The sequence below is a fragment of the Monodelphis domestica genome, chromosome 6 (assembly GCF_027887165.1).
Source record: "Monodelphis domestica isolate mMonDom1 chromosome 6, mMonDom1.pri, whole genome shotgun sequence".
NCBI lineage: Eukaryota > Metazoa > Chordata > Mammalia > Didelphimorphia > Didelphidae > Monodelphis > Monodelphis domestica.
Window position 1 is genome coordinate 10,048,559 of NC_077232.1, and position 17,500 is coordinate 10,066,058.

Below are 17,500 nucleotides of genomic sequence, written 5' to 3' on the forward strand. Positions count from 1 at the left end.
AGACCTGACACTCAAGGATCCCAGAATGACCATTCGTTCCTGTCCCAAGAGCTTTGTGCTCTGAGTTTTAGGGAATAATAAAGGGAACTGCAGGTGCCTCCACTCTATAATCCCATGGCAGAATCAAGACCCCAAGGCTCAGATTCATTTCAGTGCCCTAACACTCCAAAGTGGGAGGTCTGCTCTGCCCAGGAAGGCCTCATTTAAGCTGACCTTAAGGATGGGAAAGGAGCTTCTCTTCAAAGTGGAGAATAACAATAACAATAATAAATAGAGGCAATATTTTTATAGAACCTATCTTGTGCCAGGCACTGGACTAAGGACTTTATAAATATTATCTCAGAAGAATCCTGGTAGTTATTATCCCCATTTTACAGATACAGAAATGGAGGCAGGCAGAAGTTAAGTGACCTGCCCTGAGTGATACAGCCAGGAAGAATCTGAGGATAAATTTGAACTCAGATCACACGGACTCTGGGCCTAGTGCTCTATCCATTGGGCAGCCTTGCTCTTTTGTTCTATCTACTCCTAGACACCTAGCTGACTTTGATGGCAGGTGATCTTTCCCTCCTCTTTTCCCATTTCTCCAAAGTCCACTCTTACCTTGAGTCAGAAGTATATTTGCAATGATCAACAGTCCAGGAAGGAGAAAGCAAGTTATTGTTGATATTCGACGGCCCAAGTAGGTTATGATGAACAAGTACCCAAACCTGCTTAGGAAGCCGGAAACTCCAAACAGAACTTGGACCTTTTGAATATTGTGCCCCAAGGTGTGTAGGTTCAGAGACAATCCGTAAAAAAGCATACCTGATGTGAAACTGCAGCAGACAGTGGAGAAAGCAGAGAAAATCCAGTAAACTGGGGGGCCGGAGCTCCCCATTCAATGCAGTTCAGTCCAATAAACCTTTATCAGACACCTGTTGGGTGCCAGGATCTGTGCTAGGCACGAGGGACACAAAGCTGTTAAGGAGTTTAGATTCTGCTTGGATGGCCATGCTTCCTGGACACAGCTAAAGGCAGACCAGATAAATTCAGAAGGATCCCTCGTTTAGAGGGATCAGAAAAGGCTTCAGGAGGAGCTGGTACCTGGGACTGAGCCTCAAAGGATCCCCAAAGGCAAAGGTGAGGAAGGATTTTGTTCTAGGCATGAGGGACAGAATGTGCAAAGACCCAGAGTGGGACACGGAATCCCTAGGTCAGGAAGCAGCAATAGAATCATTTGGGTTGCTGTGTAGAAAGCACGAAGGACAGCGATGTGAAACAATCTGCTCTGGAACCAGATGAGGGCAGGTTCTAAGCCACTAGGAGGGCATTAATTAACCTGAGCTGGGATGGGCACGGAGGACCTTGGCAGATATTGGGAGAGTTAGTTAATCTCAAATGTATGCTCACAAATGGAATAAATTTTAACTCCCTCATCCTTTACCCCAAATGGCTATAAGCTAAGGCCCCAAATCGAAATGACAGAGTTGTTTATGGAACGACATTGATGAACCAAATTGCAAAAGATGAGAAAGAAGACAACAATGGGTTTCGCTATCCATCGGGCGAGGCAGAATTCATGTCTCCGAGGTCTTGAATCCAAGGAAGCACAAGTACTTTGGGATTCCTCGAGACAGATTTCCATTAGAGTTTAAGAAACTTCTGGAGGCTACTTTTGGCTCCAGTTTTCTTTTCTGAAATATGACTATGATGAGTGCCCGGAGGAGGGTAGCCAGGATAGGGAAGAATAGCATGTTCATGCAACTCGAAGATCACTTGAAGGAAGTGGGGATTTTTCATCTGGAAAAGAGAAGACTTAGAGAAGGGTAGACATGAGAGTGGTCTTCCAGGCCCAAAGGCCCGACACAGGGAAGAGAGAAACAATTGGTTCTGCATAGCCACAGAGGCAGAACTAGGAGCCTGTGGAAATCCTTTTGATAATCCTACTCAATTGAATCAGTATTCACTCAGTTCATAGTGACTTAATGGGGATCCATGATTATGTTAGAACTGGATAGAGTTAAGATTGATAAGTATAGTAAGTATTAGTGATATTGAGATTATGCCTCAAGGATATTATTGTATATGTTCTAGAGGATGACATTACATTTATTCTGGAGCTTGTTTCTGTAGCAACAACACTCCTCATTTTTATGAATCTTCATGATTCCCTTGTGCCCTTTCCTTGAGCCCACAATTTCCATGGATCCCGGAATACCGTGGGTCAAATATTAGGATCTTATGGCCCATCAAAGGCTCGGAGAGGGTTGGATGGCCTTCAGAGGGTCCAAGATTTTGCTGCCAGCATCTCATAATTTGTGGAAAGCCTTATGATAGGATATTAGTCATTGATGACTCCTGAAAAATCCTGCTGACCAAGTGGTTACGATTGATGGACATGTCCCTTAGCTAATCAGAAGATCTCCCCAGCTTCTGAAATGGACAAATCATGGAATGAGACCATTCCATTGTTGGTGATTTTCCCAAAGCTATAAAACTCCCCGGACCTGAGGATGGGGCTTCTTGACTGTGACGAAGGTCTTGGACCCATTCGATTAGAGACCACCAGAATCCTTAATGAATTCATTAATCATGTATGTAGCTCTGGCTCAGGAACTTTTGTTACAGTTGGGTAATTTTGGCCTAACAAACCATGGTGGAAGTTGCAGAGGCTCTAAGTAAAGGAGAAGCTCATAAGAGGTAGAACAGTCCCAAGTGATGGTGGATTTGCTCTTCTTAGAGGTATTCAAGAGGAAGCTGGCTAGCCTTCAGTGGGGCTGAGGCGAGGGAGTACTAGCGAGGGAATTTCCTTAGACTCAGGTTGAATTCAGGTGGCTACCAAAGGCCTTTCCAGCTCTGAGATTCTAGAATTATGTGAATCCCAGATAGATTACAGATGAATCTGTCCTTTTCTCCTGCCTACTCCCTGTGTCTATCTGAGGGATCCCTTTGGGGGGTGTCTGTAGGCATTAACATTCCTCATGCATTATTGGGAACATACCTTGCAAAGACAAAACAGAGAATTCTTTTACGCAAGACAGGGAATCGAACCAAATCCAACATGTTGTAATGGGCCTCTGCTTCATTTGGCTTCTTCTCCATGGCAGATTTCAAAACCTTTAGGGAGAAGAGCCAAGGATAGGATCAATCTTGAGGTTAGAGTTTGGAAGAAGAGAAAGAAAAAGCAGAAACGATTGAATTGGTAAGAGATTCTAGGCAGGGACTAGGATCAAAAGAAAGATCATCGAAGGGGCATCCAGGTGGCTCAGTGAAATGAGAGCCAAACCTAGAAATGGGAGGTCCTGGATTCAAATCTATTCTCAGACACTTCATGGCTATAAGACCCTGGGCAAGTCACTTAACCCCCATTCCCTAGCCCTTACTGCTCTTCTGTTTTTGGAACCAACACAGTATTGACTCCAATGATGGAAGGTAAATTTTTATTTAAAGAAAAGCATATTGACTCTGACTCCAAAGCCTTATTAAACTTCCCATTACCTGTATGGAAACTCTATAACAGTGAGAGCCATTTCACTAATTGACAAATGGGAAAACGACAATGAACAGACAATTTTTGATTAAAAAAATCAAAGCCCTATATAGGTATGTGAAAAAATGCTCTAAATCACTATTGATTAGAGAAATGCAGACCAAAACAATTATGAGGTATCATCTCTCACTCATCAAATGGGCTAAAATGACTAAAGGCAAAATGACAAGCATTGGAGGGGACATGGAAAAATGGGGCACTAATATAGTGTTGAGGGGTTGTGAACTGGTCCAGTTGTCTTGGGGATCAGTTTGGAATTATACCCAGAGAGTTATAAAACTGGGCATACCCTTCAACCCAACAGTACCATTGCTAGGTCTGTTTCCCAAGGAGATCAGGGAAAAAGGAAAAGAATGTATATATTTCAAAGTAGTTATAGCAGCTTTCTTTGTGGGGCTTTTAAAAATTTTGATGAGAATATTTGATTTTTTTTCCCTTTTCTCATTTCTTGTACTTAAGGTACATACAATCAATATTATTTTGTATTCTGCAGTACTATAACTTAAAATATATATACTAGCTATAATATTAATGCATACCCCAAAGCTTTAGACTGTTACAGACAAAAGAGTGGTTGCCATAAACTGTGACCGCAAAAATATGGTTTCACGACTGTGAATTGCCAAAACTGTAAAGATAATTTTTAGTGTCTTGATTTTATATCAAAAATAAAGTGGTTGCCATGGGGAAAATTCCCAAATATGAAATACTCAAGTCAGCTGGGTTTTATGGAGATTTTAATTAATACAAATGAGGAATTAAAGAAAGGGAAAGAGACAGAGTAAGAGGGAATAGTAGGAAAAGGCCTAGGCCAGCCTAGGCTTAAGCCTTAAGAGAGACCAGTCAGTCTTTAATCCACTCACCACAAGATTTGTCCCAAGCAAGATTCTAGTGTTCAGAGAGACCCTCCAGTTCAGCCTTCCAGCTCAACACACTCTAACTCTTCTAACTCCTCTGACTCCTGACCTTTAATTCAGCTTTCAAGGCTGAATTTTCTCAGAGGCCTAAACCCCTTCCTTTTAAAGAAAAATTTCTCCTATGTCACCTCCCCTAAATTTCTACATCTACCAATCACAGTAGACGTTTTCCAAAGGACTGACCATTCTTAATTCATACCTGAGTAGACTAAAACTTTTGAGTAATTCACACCTGAGTAGACTAATCTTGTCCTTTGCAAGTTGCCTGATTAATTTGATCTTCATAGGTACTTAGCACCCCTTTGTATTAGATCTAAAAATAGACCTAGCTTAAGGGTTCTTGCTTCACTTTAAGTATGGGTTGGGGACTTTTCATTGTTCAATCAGGAGTTTACAACTTTATCTTCCCCTAACGTATGCCTAAGTATGGGTGGAGTAATGTTAGAGTTCCCACCTACATTTCTGACTAAGTACCTTCATTGAAAAATAAGGGGATAGCAGCCTTAACCAAAAATGTTCTAAGGTAGAGTCTGAGAATTTTTAAGATTCACAAGTCTGAGAAATTTTAAGATTCACAGACTATGTAAACCTACCATTTATTCCTAATTGTTATGAGACTGTGATTAACGTTTGTGTCTGAGTCTAGAAAATGGGATAAAAAAAGGAGCACAGGCTTTATCTACATAGTACCATAGAAGCACAGATTTAACCTGAAAAGTGTCAAAAGAGCACACAGGTCAAAAGGAAACCAATCCATGTAGGGCTGATGAACTTCTATGCCAATATGAAAGGACTTGAACCTAGTGTGAGACTCGAGGTTGTGGCACTTGACATATGTTAAGATGCAGGACTCCTTGAACTACACTCCTTGTAAAATACTTTCTATGAAAGTACCTAACAATTAGCTATTCTGGTTCCCCTATCCCTGAGAAATGATGAAATATCAGACCAGGAAATGACATTTCCTTTTTTACACAAAAATCTAGTCTTTTTTTCCTCTCTGAAGATATGGCAACTTCCTGTAGACCTGACTTATAATGTGTAAACACAACATTACTGCAATTTACCCCCACTACAAAATTGTAGGACAGAAATTTACTTTACTTGGACCCTAATAACAAGGGCCTGTTATGAATTTATTCTTTTATTCAGAAATTTTTTATACATAGTTTTTGATATTTTGATTCTGAATTTTGAATTTTTATTTCTCCCAAAGCTGAATTTTTTTTCTATTTTTCTTTTACGTTTTTGGTTTTTTCTTTTGATAATTGATTCATATATCCATAACTCAACCACTTTGAGTTGATCTGGGTGTTGATGAACACCCTCTTCAGGGGGGATTGTATTGTATTTTTATAAAAAAAATCCAAGATTTAAAATTTTGTTTGAGAAGAACTTCAGGAAAAGAAGTCTGCTAACTCCTTGAATCCAGATTATGAACTCTTTGAAGAAAGATTCTTGCAAAAACCTACACTGCATCAAGAAGGTCCAGAATGAATGTTTAGGTGTAATTGATTGAACAGAAGGGGATTGAATATTTATTGTAAATTTATACTTTTATGCCACAGGGGACTGCCCCCTAATTTGGTTTTTTATTAATGCACCTAGCAAAGCATTGGTTTTTCTTTCTCTCTTTTCTATTTCCCTCGTATCTCTAACTACTGTAATTTCCTCTTAGAAAGTGAAATATTGTATACATCTGTAGTCGGAAGTTTTTAGGGGTACAAGATGATTATGTTAAATGATCAGTGGGGAGACTAGTCTCCCAATGATCATCAGGGGGATTGTGAAAATTGGATTTGGCTCTCTGTTACAATCCCCTGATTGTAACAATGAAGGTACTCAACTCTTCCTTGATTGTAAAGATTAAATTGTAATCTCCTGTCTATTTTTAGATTTTAATCTCCAAAGTGTAAACACATTACTTAAAGTTGAGTATGGAGATCTAGTTATTTTGGATTTTAACCACAAAGAGGTGTGAACACCCATTTCATACATTGAGTGGGAGGTCTGTGACCCACATGTGAAAGAGTGGGCAGGCCTAGAGTGGAGTATCAGCTGTGATTGGTAAATGTAAAATTTAGGGGAAGTGACACAAGAGAAAAAGGTCTTTAAAAGTGGAAACAGAGACATACAGAGGGCAGACACTCGGACTTGGAGTGAAGAGGGACACTTGGAGTTTGAAAGAGACACACTTAGAATGAAGTCATTTGGAGTTGAGGCTGACAAAAGAATCTGCTGATTGAACTGACAATGTGGTGAGTGTAAAGCCTGACTTCCTCCCTTACCCTTCCTGGAGGCGTGATCCTCCAGAAAAGGCCCACTGTCTTGAGACTCCTTTCCCCTGGCTGGGGTCTTAGAATTTCTACCTGGCTCAGAGGAAGCCGGAGCTCTCCCAGCTCTCCCTCCCTCCCTCCCTCCCTCCCCCCCCCACCTCTCTCCTTTTCTCTCTTCCTTTTGGGATTTAGAAATTAAATCCCTGGTGACCAATTAAATATTCAGTCCAATCATAAATTTAACAGAGGTGAGGAGAGGTTGGGCCACTTGTGGACAAATTCTTTTAATAATTAAAAAAATCCCAAACCAAAAACATGGACAGACCAGCATCTTACACCACAAAACAGAACACAATTTAAATGGATGCTTGACTTATATAAAAGATCACATCATTCAAAACTGGAAGGAAAACTTGCTGATAGTCAAGGGCCATAGCAGATGGAGTAGTAGGATCAGTAAGACTTGAGTTTATTCCAGCCTCTGAAACTTAGCTATGTGATTCTGAAAAAGTCTGACTTAACTTCCTCATATAGGAGTGAGGGAAACCCCCTCATGACTCTATATAGATGAAGAACCTGAGACCAAGAGATTAAGGGACTTAGTCATGCTGACCCATGCTAACCTCTCTCAGGCTCAGTTTTTTCATCTGTAAATGGGGGTAAAAATAGCATTGACCTTGTAGAATTGTTTTAAAATGTTCTTAAAGCACTATAAAAATGCAACCACACCCCCAAATGTCATCATGCCCAGCAGAGCCATGCCTATGAGCACAGGACCAGAGGAGTACCATTGAGAACTCTCAGGCCATTCAAGATCAGCAGAGGCAAGGCACTGTGCCCAAGGCTGTCATTCCAGCATGAGGGATGTACACCTTGGCCCCATATATTGTCTGTGTGTGCTCCTCCAGGGAACTACTCAGATCTAGCTGATAAATAAACAAAGCCCTCCATAGAACATCATTGCATTTGCAGAAAACTTTAATGGAAATGCATCATGGGTTCTATCTGAATTTGACGTCTAAGGGGTTTTCAGAACTTGGGCAGCTCTAATGTATATGGATTACAAAAGTTAAAATCAACAGGGAGAAAAATATTAGCTTTAGCACTGGCTCTGGAGTCAGAAAACCTGGGTTCAGATCTTGCCATTGATATTCTGGGTAGCCTAAGCAGGTTTCTTAACCTCTTCATGCATGAATTTTGTCATTTGTAAAATGAAGGGATTGAATTACAAAGCCACGAGACCCCTCTCAGCTTCACAGTCCATTGAATATGTCCCGATCACACATATTTCCTGTGTCTCTGTCTCTCTATGCATACATAGAACAGAAGAAAGAATGCTGAGTCTGGAGTCAGAATACCTGGGTTCAGGTCCCTCCCTTGAACTTGTGCAAGTCACTAAAAACCTCTCTGGCCCTCAGTTTCCTTATCTGTAAAATGAGGGGCTTGGACTAGGTGGCCCATAGAGACCCTTTTATGAGGAGTCATTATTGTATGACTTTATGTTCTCAATGAATAGCCACTCTACAAGTTGATGCTATATGTAGAGTTGGGGGATACTTCCTTAGACTTAGGAGGAAAAGACTTTATTAGGATTTTCTTATGCTATTTCATTAAATGTCTTTCCTTTGGATTGTGTCCACTGGCTGAACAGTAAAGGCATCCACGCCAGTGGGGGCTCAGGAGCTCTGGTTGCCAAAGGATGGAGCTCTGTGGAGCTTCTGGAGATGTTCTTCCTCCTTGAAGCAGGGCAGATGGCCAAGGCTTTGGCTTTTCTGCTGTGGGAACTTGTTCCTGATGAAATTCAAACCCAGCTTAGTCCTACTTAAGTTCCTCATGTACAAGGGAGGGAAATCCCCCTCCTTGCTCTATACAGATGAGAGCCCGAGACCAAGAGATTAGGTGACCAGCCAGGCTGTGGCTAAGGAAGGAGGATTCTGACTCTTGTTTCCTGACTCAGAGATGCTGTATCCTAGCCACGTTGCCCTCTGGGGCTGGCTTCTGTGCCTACCTTCTGTGCCTTGTGTAATTTATTCCTGTAACTTACTAGTGCATAATTCATTATTAAACTGATTTCATAGCAATTCCATTAGGACTGTTTTTCTAAACTGTGAGCAAGTGGTAACCTGAACCACAATCAAGGCTGCTATGGAGCTAGAGGGAGGAAGGAATAAAAATGTATTAAGCACCTACTATGTGTTAGGCACTGAGCTAAGAGTTTTACAAATATAATCTTTTAAAAAATCTTCCCCTTCCACTTTAGAATCAATACTGTGTATTGGTTCCAAGGCAGAAGAGTGGTGAGGGCTAGGCAATGGGGGTCAAGTGACTTGCCTAGGGTCACACAGTTAGGAAGTGTCTGAGGCCAGATTTGAACCCAGGACCTCTTGTCTCTAAGCCTGGCTCTCCATCCACTGAGATACCCAGCTGCCCCTACAAATATAATCTTATTTAATATTTAGTTATATCATTTACTATTTTACATTTTCACTCATGGAATGGCAGGGCCAGGGTTAAGCCATTGAACAAAGATGAAATGAGAAATAAAGAAAGCAGAAAGAATGCACAAGAGAGAATATAAGGAACAGAATTTGAGATAGGAAGGAGGAAGGCCAGAGGGCTGCAGGGACACTTAAAAAATCCTCACCTTCTATCTTAGAATCAATACTGTGTATCAGTTCCAAGGCCGGAGATCAATAAGGGCTGGACAATGGAGGTGAAGTGACTTGTCCATGGTCATATAGCTAGGAGGTATCTGAATCCAGATTTGAACCCAGGACCTCTAATCTCTAGGTCTGTTTCTCAATCCACTGAGGCACCTCACTGGCCCATTCAGTACACTTAAAAATTTTTTTTTAAACCCTTACCTTCCTTCCACCTTGGAATCCATACTGTATATTGGTTCCAAGGCAGAAGAATGATAAAGGCTAGACAATGGGGGTCAAGTGACTTGCCCAGGGTCACACAGCTGGGAAGTGTCTGAGGCCAGATTTGAACCTGGGACCTCCTGTCTCTAGGCCTGGCTCTCAGTCCACTGAGCCACTCAGATGCCCCCCAGGTATACTCTTAAACCAGAGAGATACCCAAAAAACTAGAGAGAGGGGTGAGCCTCCCTCTACCCACTTCTATCAGAGAATCCTCTCACCTTCTGACAGCCCAGTACTTCTTCCCCCTCTCTCTCTGACACAGCTAGGCAGCCCCAAATCTTGATTTCTTCAAGAAGGCAAGTTCATGATGGCAGTTGGCCACAGTTTCCTTATTCTTGCCAAGCATGCATTAAAGGGCCCTTTCTCAATCCCTCACCTCTTCCCATGGCCACTGAGGCTTGAAGAAACATCGTCAGAGATTAGAGTTTTTCTTGGCAGACCCCTTGCTCCTTGGTTTGACTTCGAAAGCCGCCATTCCCCATATCCGGGCTCTGGTTCCTCCTTCCCCTCTCACCTCTAGAGTCACAGCATCCTCCTTCACTCCATTGATTTTTGCAACTCTTCTGAGTATCTTTAAGGCATCATCAAACCTGTTGTGGACAATCAGCCATCTAGCGGACTCTGGCCACCACCTAATTAAATGGTGCATGAGAGATACAGTTAATTCTCCATTTTCTACTTGTCTAGAGGCACATTCTGGTATGGAGCATAGTTAGGGTTTGGTAAAAACAACCCTCTACAACGAATCACTTTGTACTTTTTTAACATACAAACGAAGCTTTTAACGCCAACAATCATCCTTTGCCACAGACCTCTGAGATGCTGAGTTCTTGATCAACTTTAGCCCTTCTTGATTTTCCCTCCTTTGTTCAAAATTTTTAAATGGTTCAAGATACTTTCTTGCTTTTAGCTTAAATTTGTCCTACCCAATAGATATCCAAATAGACTTATCAGGATAACCTTCCAACGCTGTCAATAGACTTGACGGCATTTCAATCATCCTTTTATTCCTTGAAACTCTAAGTGGGAGCCGATAGCCTCCTGCTCCATCCCTTCTGGCTAATCATCTCGTGGACGATTCACCAAGAATTCAATTTTGGAATCCGCAGTGCCAATGTGGATAGAAGGATTATACAGCTTGAATATGGCTTGGATCATTTCCATCCATTTTACGTGACGTTTATTTGATCTTTTCTATTAGAAATGTTTTATTCCCTTGATTTTCAGGCTTTCCTCTAAACTGTGCTCATTTCTTTATCACTCTGGCAAAAGAAAAACAACTATAATGGGTCTAGTATCAATTTGTCACAATTCGAAGGCAAAACAAAAGCCTCCTAAATTTAATATTTCATCCTTGGGCATTAATCAGAAAGATTAAGGATGCGTTGAAGGAGCCCCTTGAACACAGTAAATATAATTTCCCCAGATCATCCAATGAGAGCATTAGAGCCAAGCATCCTCCTTAGTATTGTTAGATCATTAGTGTTTAGGCAGAACCATTTATAAGAATTCTCTAACAGGAGGCAGCTGAGTGTCTCAGTGGATGGAGAGCCAAGCCCAGAGATGGGAGGTCCTGGGTTCAAATCTGGCCTCAGATACTTCACAACTGTGTGATCCTGGGCAAGTCACTTGACCCCCATTGCCTTGCCTTTTCTGTTCTTCTGCCTTGGAACCAATACACAGTAGTGATTCTAAGATGGAAGGTAGGGGTTTAAAAAATTCTCTAATAAACTTTTATAACTTTATGTTTTAGAAGTTCCCTTGGGAAAAACAGATAGCTCTGAAAAGCTTAGAAATATAAGTATAATTGGTAGACTATAGATACTAGAGTATAACCATTAAACTAATTTCATTAGGAGTCCTTTTCTAAATTTTCACTCTAAGTGCTAAATTCAAGAACAGTCACAGAATAAGATTCTATGGGCCTAAGGTCAGGAAGACTCATCTTCCCAAGTTCAAATCTGACCTCAGCTACTTACTAGCTGTATGACACAAGGCAAGTCCCTTAACTCTGTTTTCCTCAATTTCCCCATCTGTAAAATGAGCTGGAGAAGGAAATGGCAAACCACTTGTAACTTTGCTAAGAAAACCTCAAATGGGGTCAGGATGGGTTGGACATAGCTGAAACAACAACAAAATCTCCCTTCAAGCAAACTTGTTGATAAAGTTTTGATAAAGTCAATAGTTTTTTCTATTTCTTTAACTTCTTAGTGCTTTTCAAGCTGTATCTGGACACATTTACTAGCAATAACCATGGGAAAATTTGACTAGTTAAAACATTTTTAAAGTTAAGACCATGAAGAACAAATAAATTCACATAAGGTAAATGCTTATGGAAAGAAGTCAGAAGTGATACAACTGGGGGCATCTGAGTGGCTCAGTGGACTGAGAGCCAGGCCTAGAGACAGGAGGTCCTAGGTTCAAATCTGGCCTCAGGCACTTCCCAGCTGGGTGACCCTGGACAAGTCACTTGACCCTCATTGCTTAGCCTTTACCGCCCATCTGCCTTGGAACCAATACACAGTATTGATTCCAAGATGGAAGGTCAGGGTTAAAAAAAAGTGATACATCTATACTCTGAAAGTCTCTGAAGAAATTTGGTATTGATTGTGAGACATTAGAAACATTGGTACAGGACTGCCCAGCATGGCATGCTTCAGTCAAAGATGGAGCAAAGTGGAGCTATAGTGATTTATTTATTTTAAAACCCTCACCTTTCATCTCGGAGTCAATACTGTGTATTGGCTCCAAGGCAGAAGAGCAGTTAGGGCTAGGCAATGGGGATCAAGTGACTTGCCCAGGGTCACACAGCTGGGATGTGTCTAAGGCCAGATTTGAACCCAGGACCTCACATCTCTAGGCCTGGCTCTCAATCCACTGAGCCACCCAGCTGCCCCCTGTAGTGATTTAGAGACATCTCCATCCTAAATGTTCCTACAGCCTATTTGTGCCAGATGTATAGTAGAGCCTTGGTCTGATCAGTCCCAGCTGGACACAGTATACATTGACCCCAACAGAATAATGTCGCTCTGGTCCTCTTCAAGTAGGAAGGACAACAACCAACCGAAAGGAGAGATTCCAAACATACAAGTTGTGGCATTTCTTCAATAACTTGTCTTGTGGTTTTCACTGTATAAATAAATGCTGGTCGAGGCACAGAGAGCAATCGCTGTCCAGCACATTCAGGAGCCCCCTCAACAGAATGGGGCAGGGAGCTGGAGGAACTTGCTAGTGGGTGGCCTTCTGGGGACCCACAGCTAGGATTCTAACCCAAATCTTGCTCCTTTTCTGCAAAAGATAGTGATAAGGATTAACCTTATGATTTCACTGCAATAAAGAACTCCTAGAAGTGGCATTGAAATTTTGTCCTGGTGGGTGTTCTAGAGCATTGAGAGGTGCAGTGACTTGCCCAGGGTCAAGCAGACAGTTTGGGTTAGAAAGAGGACTCCTTGGGAAGGAACAATTGATTATGATATTAAAACCCCAAAGCATCAACTTCAGAAAAAGAAAATTGAGACAAGACCTCAATTGCACGTTGCCCAGAGTCTCCAAACGTGCCTTCATTCCCTGACATAGACATTTTCTGCTCCACCTTAAACTTTGTTCCTATCTCCATTAATTAAAAAAACAGAATCTTCTCTCGCCTCCCACTGCCTGCCCTAGTGTTGTGGCCATGAATATGTATTTTCTAAAAGTTTCTAGAATGGAAATGGAATATATTTTTAAAAGGCTACATAAATAAAAATTCTTGAAAGAGCTCTAACTTCTTTAATGCTGCCATTTTTGATATGATGCTATATAGAATATAGTCTTCTACAATATTTTAAGAATTGAAATTGTGGGCTTTGAGATGCATGCTGGGATCTAAGATGGTGGAGTAAAAGAAGTTTGACTCCACTTAATTCCTTCCCATACAGACAGAAAGGAATTAAATTGCCTCAAAACAAAGGAAAGCTGGAGGAACACATCTCACTGGGGTAAGAGAACAGGCAGAACTTGGAGCAACCCAACATTCCGTGACTCTTCCAGAGGCTATTGAGCTGAAGAATGGGGACGGGTCCAACCCCAGCCACTCCACATTGGTATAGAAGGCAGAAGGCAAGAAACCTATTAACTCTCACATGACAATTGAGCCCTGAGGTTGCAAGGGAGAAGAGAGGGGGAATTGGAAGCACAGTGACACTTTTACATGGAAGTAGGATGACTGAGGCAGCAGAGTCCAGAGCAGGGGACTTGCTTGGCCCAGGCTGTTTGTTAGGGGCAGGAAAGAATTGGAGTGGGTACCAGCCCAGTCTATAAAACAACAAGGAAGCTGATAGCATGGGGGTGCTGAATATAACTGGAAAAATAGCTACAAACCTCCCCAGAGCAAGCCAGCAGGACCACCTCTTTGACACACCATTAGGAACAAGGGCAGCTGGTTCTTCCTCAAGGTCCAGAGAAGAATACTCTACAGGTCTGGAGTAGTGCTTCCTCTACCCCAGGAACAGAAAAGAACCTCAACACATGGATAAGGTAATGAGAAAAAACCAACAATGAGAAAAATAAACAAAAGACAAAAAAAAAATCTTGAACTTAAAAATCTACTTTAGGATAGGGAAGACCAAAATACAAACTTAGAAGAGGACAACAATGCCAAGAAGGAAACATACAAAGCCTTAAAAGAAAGTGTGAAAGGATGTGAGTCTTCAAAAGAACCCTTGAAAAAACTTGAAAAGAAGTTAAAAAACCAAATAATAAGAGAATTGACAAAAAATCTTAACAGGGAAATAATTCATTAAGAAATCAATTCCTTAAAAACTAGACTAGGCCAAAAAGAAAGTGAGGCACACATATACCTTGAAGAAAACAACTTCCTAAGGAATAGAATGGATCAAATGGAGTGGAGGCAAAAAAAAACCCATTGAAGAAAACAATTATTTAAAGAGTAGGATTGGCCAAATGGAAAAGGAAACACAAAAACTCAAGGAAGAAAATAACTTCTTGAAAATTAGAATCAGACAAATAGAAACTATTGAAACCACAAGACATTAGGAAACAATAAGCCAAAATTTACAAATGAAAAAAATAGAAGAAAATCTAAAATACCTTCCTGGAAAAATGATTGACCTGGAAAATAGACCCAGGAGAGATCATCTAAGAATCATTTGAATGCTTAAAAGCAATGATAAATTAAAAAACAAAAAAGGGCATGGACACCATATTACAAGAAATAATCAGGAAAAACTGCCTTGATAGCCTCAAATAATAGGGGAAAATAGAAATTGAGAGAATCACCAATTACCTTCTGAAAGAGATCCCAAAAAGATTACTCCCAGGAATATCACAGCCAAATCCACAAACTCCCATGTTGAGGAGAAAATATTGCAAGGAGTCAAAAAGAAACAATTCAAATATTGGGGAGCATAACAGAATAACACAAGACTTGGCGACTTCTACATTAAAGGATGAGAGGGCCTGGAATATGATATTTCAGAGGGCAAAGGAGCTACTACTTACAACCAAGAATCACTTACTCAGCAGAACTGAGCATAATCCTTCAGGGGAAAAAATGAGTATTCAATGAAATAGAGGACTATAAAACTGTGCATACCCTTTGATTGAGTAATACTACTACTATATCTGTATACCAAAAGAAATCATGAAAAAGGAGAAAGGACCATCTTGTACATAAATATTTCTAGCTGCTTTTTTTGTGGGAGGCAAATATTGGAAAATGAAGGGATGCCCATCAATTGGGGCAAGGCTAAAGCAATTGTGGTATATGTTGGTGATGGAATACTGCTGAGCAAGATGATTTTAGGAAAAGCTGGAAAGAACTACATGAATTGATACAGAGTGAGAACCAGGAGAACATCATACACAGTAATAGCAATATTATACAATGATCAACTGTGAAAGATTTAGCTATTCTCAGCAATACGATGATCCAGGACAATTCTGAAGGACTTATGTCAGAGAATGCTATCTACTTCCGGAGAAAGAACTGATGGAATCAGATGCAGATCAAAGCAAACTGTTTTTTTTCACATTAACTTATTTATGGTTTTATTTTGGGGTTTTGATTTTATATGAATATTCTATTATACCAATGACCCATATGGAGGTGTGCTTTGCATGATAATACATATATAACTCAGATAAAATTGCTTACCATTTCTGAGAAGGGGAGAGAAAGGACAGAGAGATAATTTGAATCTCATAATTTCAGAAAATGTATGTTGAAAATTGTTATTACATAATTTTGAAAATAAAATATTGTCTAATTTAAAAAAGGGAAAATTGGGGAATATGGTAGTCAGAAACTAAATGTGGGGAAATTAGGATGGAGAGTAATATATTATTATAATGAGTCTTTTTAATTAATTATATGATTCTTTTTAATAAAGGCCAATTTCTCAAATACATAGAAAAATGAGTAAAATGTATGAGAATACAAATCATTCCCCAGTTGATACATTGTCAAAGGATATGAACAGGCAGTTCTCAGACAAAGTAATTAAAGCTCCCTATAGTCATGCAAAAATGCTTTAAATCACTATTAATGAGAGAAATTGAAATCAAAACAAATCTGAGTTACCACTCCATACCTATCAGACTGGTTATTATAATGGGAAAAGAAAATGCCAGAAATTGGAGGGAAAAAGACACAAATATTTAAAGTAGCTCTTTTGGGGGGCAAATAATTGGAAAGTGGGGTACCCATCAATTGGGGAAAGGTGGAGTAAAATATAGTATGGGATTGTAATGGAATTCTAGTGGGCTATAAGAAAGGATGAGTAGGAGGAGCTCAGAGAAACCTGGAAAGACTTACATGAACTGAAGCAGAGTGAAGTGAGCAGAACTAGGAGAACATTGTCCACAGTGACAGGAATACCATACAATGAGTAATTGTGAACAACTTAGCTAATCTCAGCACTATAATGATCCAAAACAATCCACTCATGATAAAATATGTCATCTGCTTCCAGAGAAAGAACTGATAAAGCATGAATCCAGACCAATGCAAACTTTTTTCACCTTCTTAATTTTTTTTGTTTCCTTCCATAAAAGAATTAGTATGGAAAATGTTTTATATTATTGCACATGTAAAATCTATATCAGATTGTTTATCTTCTTAGCAAGGAATGAGGGTAGAGGGAGGGAGAGTATTAGAGCCTCAACATTCTTTTTTCAAATGCTGGAATTTGTTATTATATATAATCGGGGAAAAAGAAAAGAAAAAAGAGAAAGAATGAACGAGAAACCTTTTTTTATGTAATTCTTTTAACTTTTATCTTCAATAAATCAATAAACATTTATTATATACTTACCATCTTCCAGGCACTATGCTAATCCTGGAAATACAGGGAAAAAGCAAAAGCAATGTATACCTTCAAGAAGTTAACATTCTAATGGGTGAGACCACATATGTATATTATATACACACATATAGATGTAGAGAGAAAAAATGTATTTATATATTTTTACTCAGCCTTAGCCTTTCCATCATAAATGCTTAATAAATCTTTTATTCTATTTAAGATCTATTTTTTTTTCTCTTGTAGAACTATAATCAGACTTATGGGGTAAATTATTCTTATTTTAAGTTCTACTCATTTGCCTTTTTGGAATATTGTATTAAAAACTCTCCTTTACTTTATAACAAACTTTCAGGTCTTCTATGATCCTGACTGTGGTTCTTTGGTACTGGTACTACTCCTTTATGCATGCTGGAAGTAGGTTTTTTTTTTAATATGGAAACTCTGTATTTTGGACATTTCTGGAATTTTTCTCATGCTTTCTTTCAGGAAATGATCAGTGGATTATTTCCTTCTCCAATTTGTTCTCTGGGTCTAATACATCTAGTGG

At 39.9% G+C, this 17,500-nt stretch overlaps 1 protein-coding gene across 2 annotated transcripts in view; it reads right to left on the reverse strand.

Annotated features, from left to right (window-relative positions):
- Positions 1–17,500, reverse strand: part of LOC100013502 (steroid transmembrane transporter SLC22A24) — a 34,717-nt gene that overhangs the window by 10,449 nt on the left and 6,768 nt on the right. For both annotated transcript variants that reach the window (XM_007497735.3, XM_007497736.3), the window contains exons 5-7: positions 10,164–10,281; positions 2,984–3,099; positions 604–818 (exon numbers count right to left, since the gene is read on the reverse strand). In XM_007497735.3, coding sequence (XP_007497797.3) covers positions 604–818; positions 2,984–3,099; positions 10,164–10,281 — 449 coding nt within the window. The remainder of the gene's footprint in view (positions 1–603; positions 819–2,983; positions 3,100–10,163; positions 10,282–17,500) is intronic.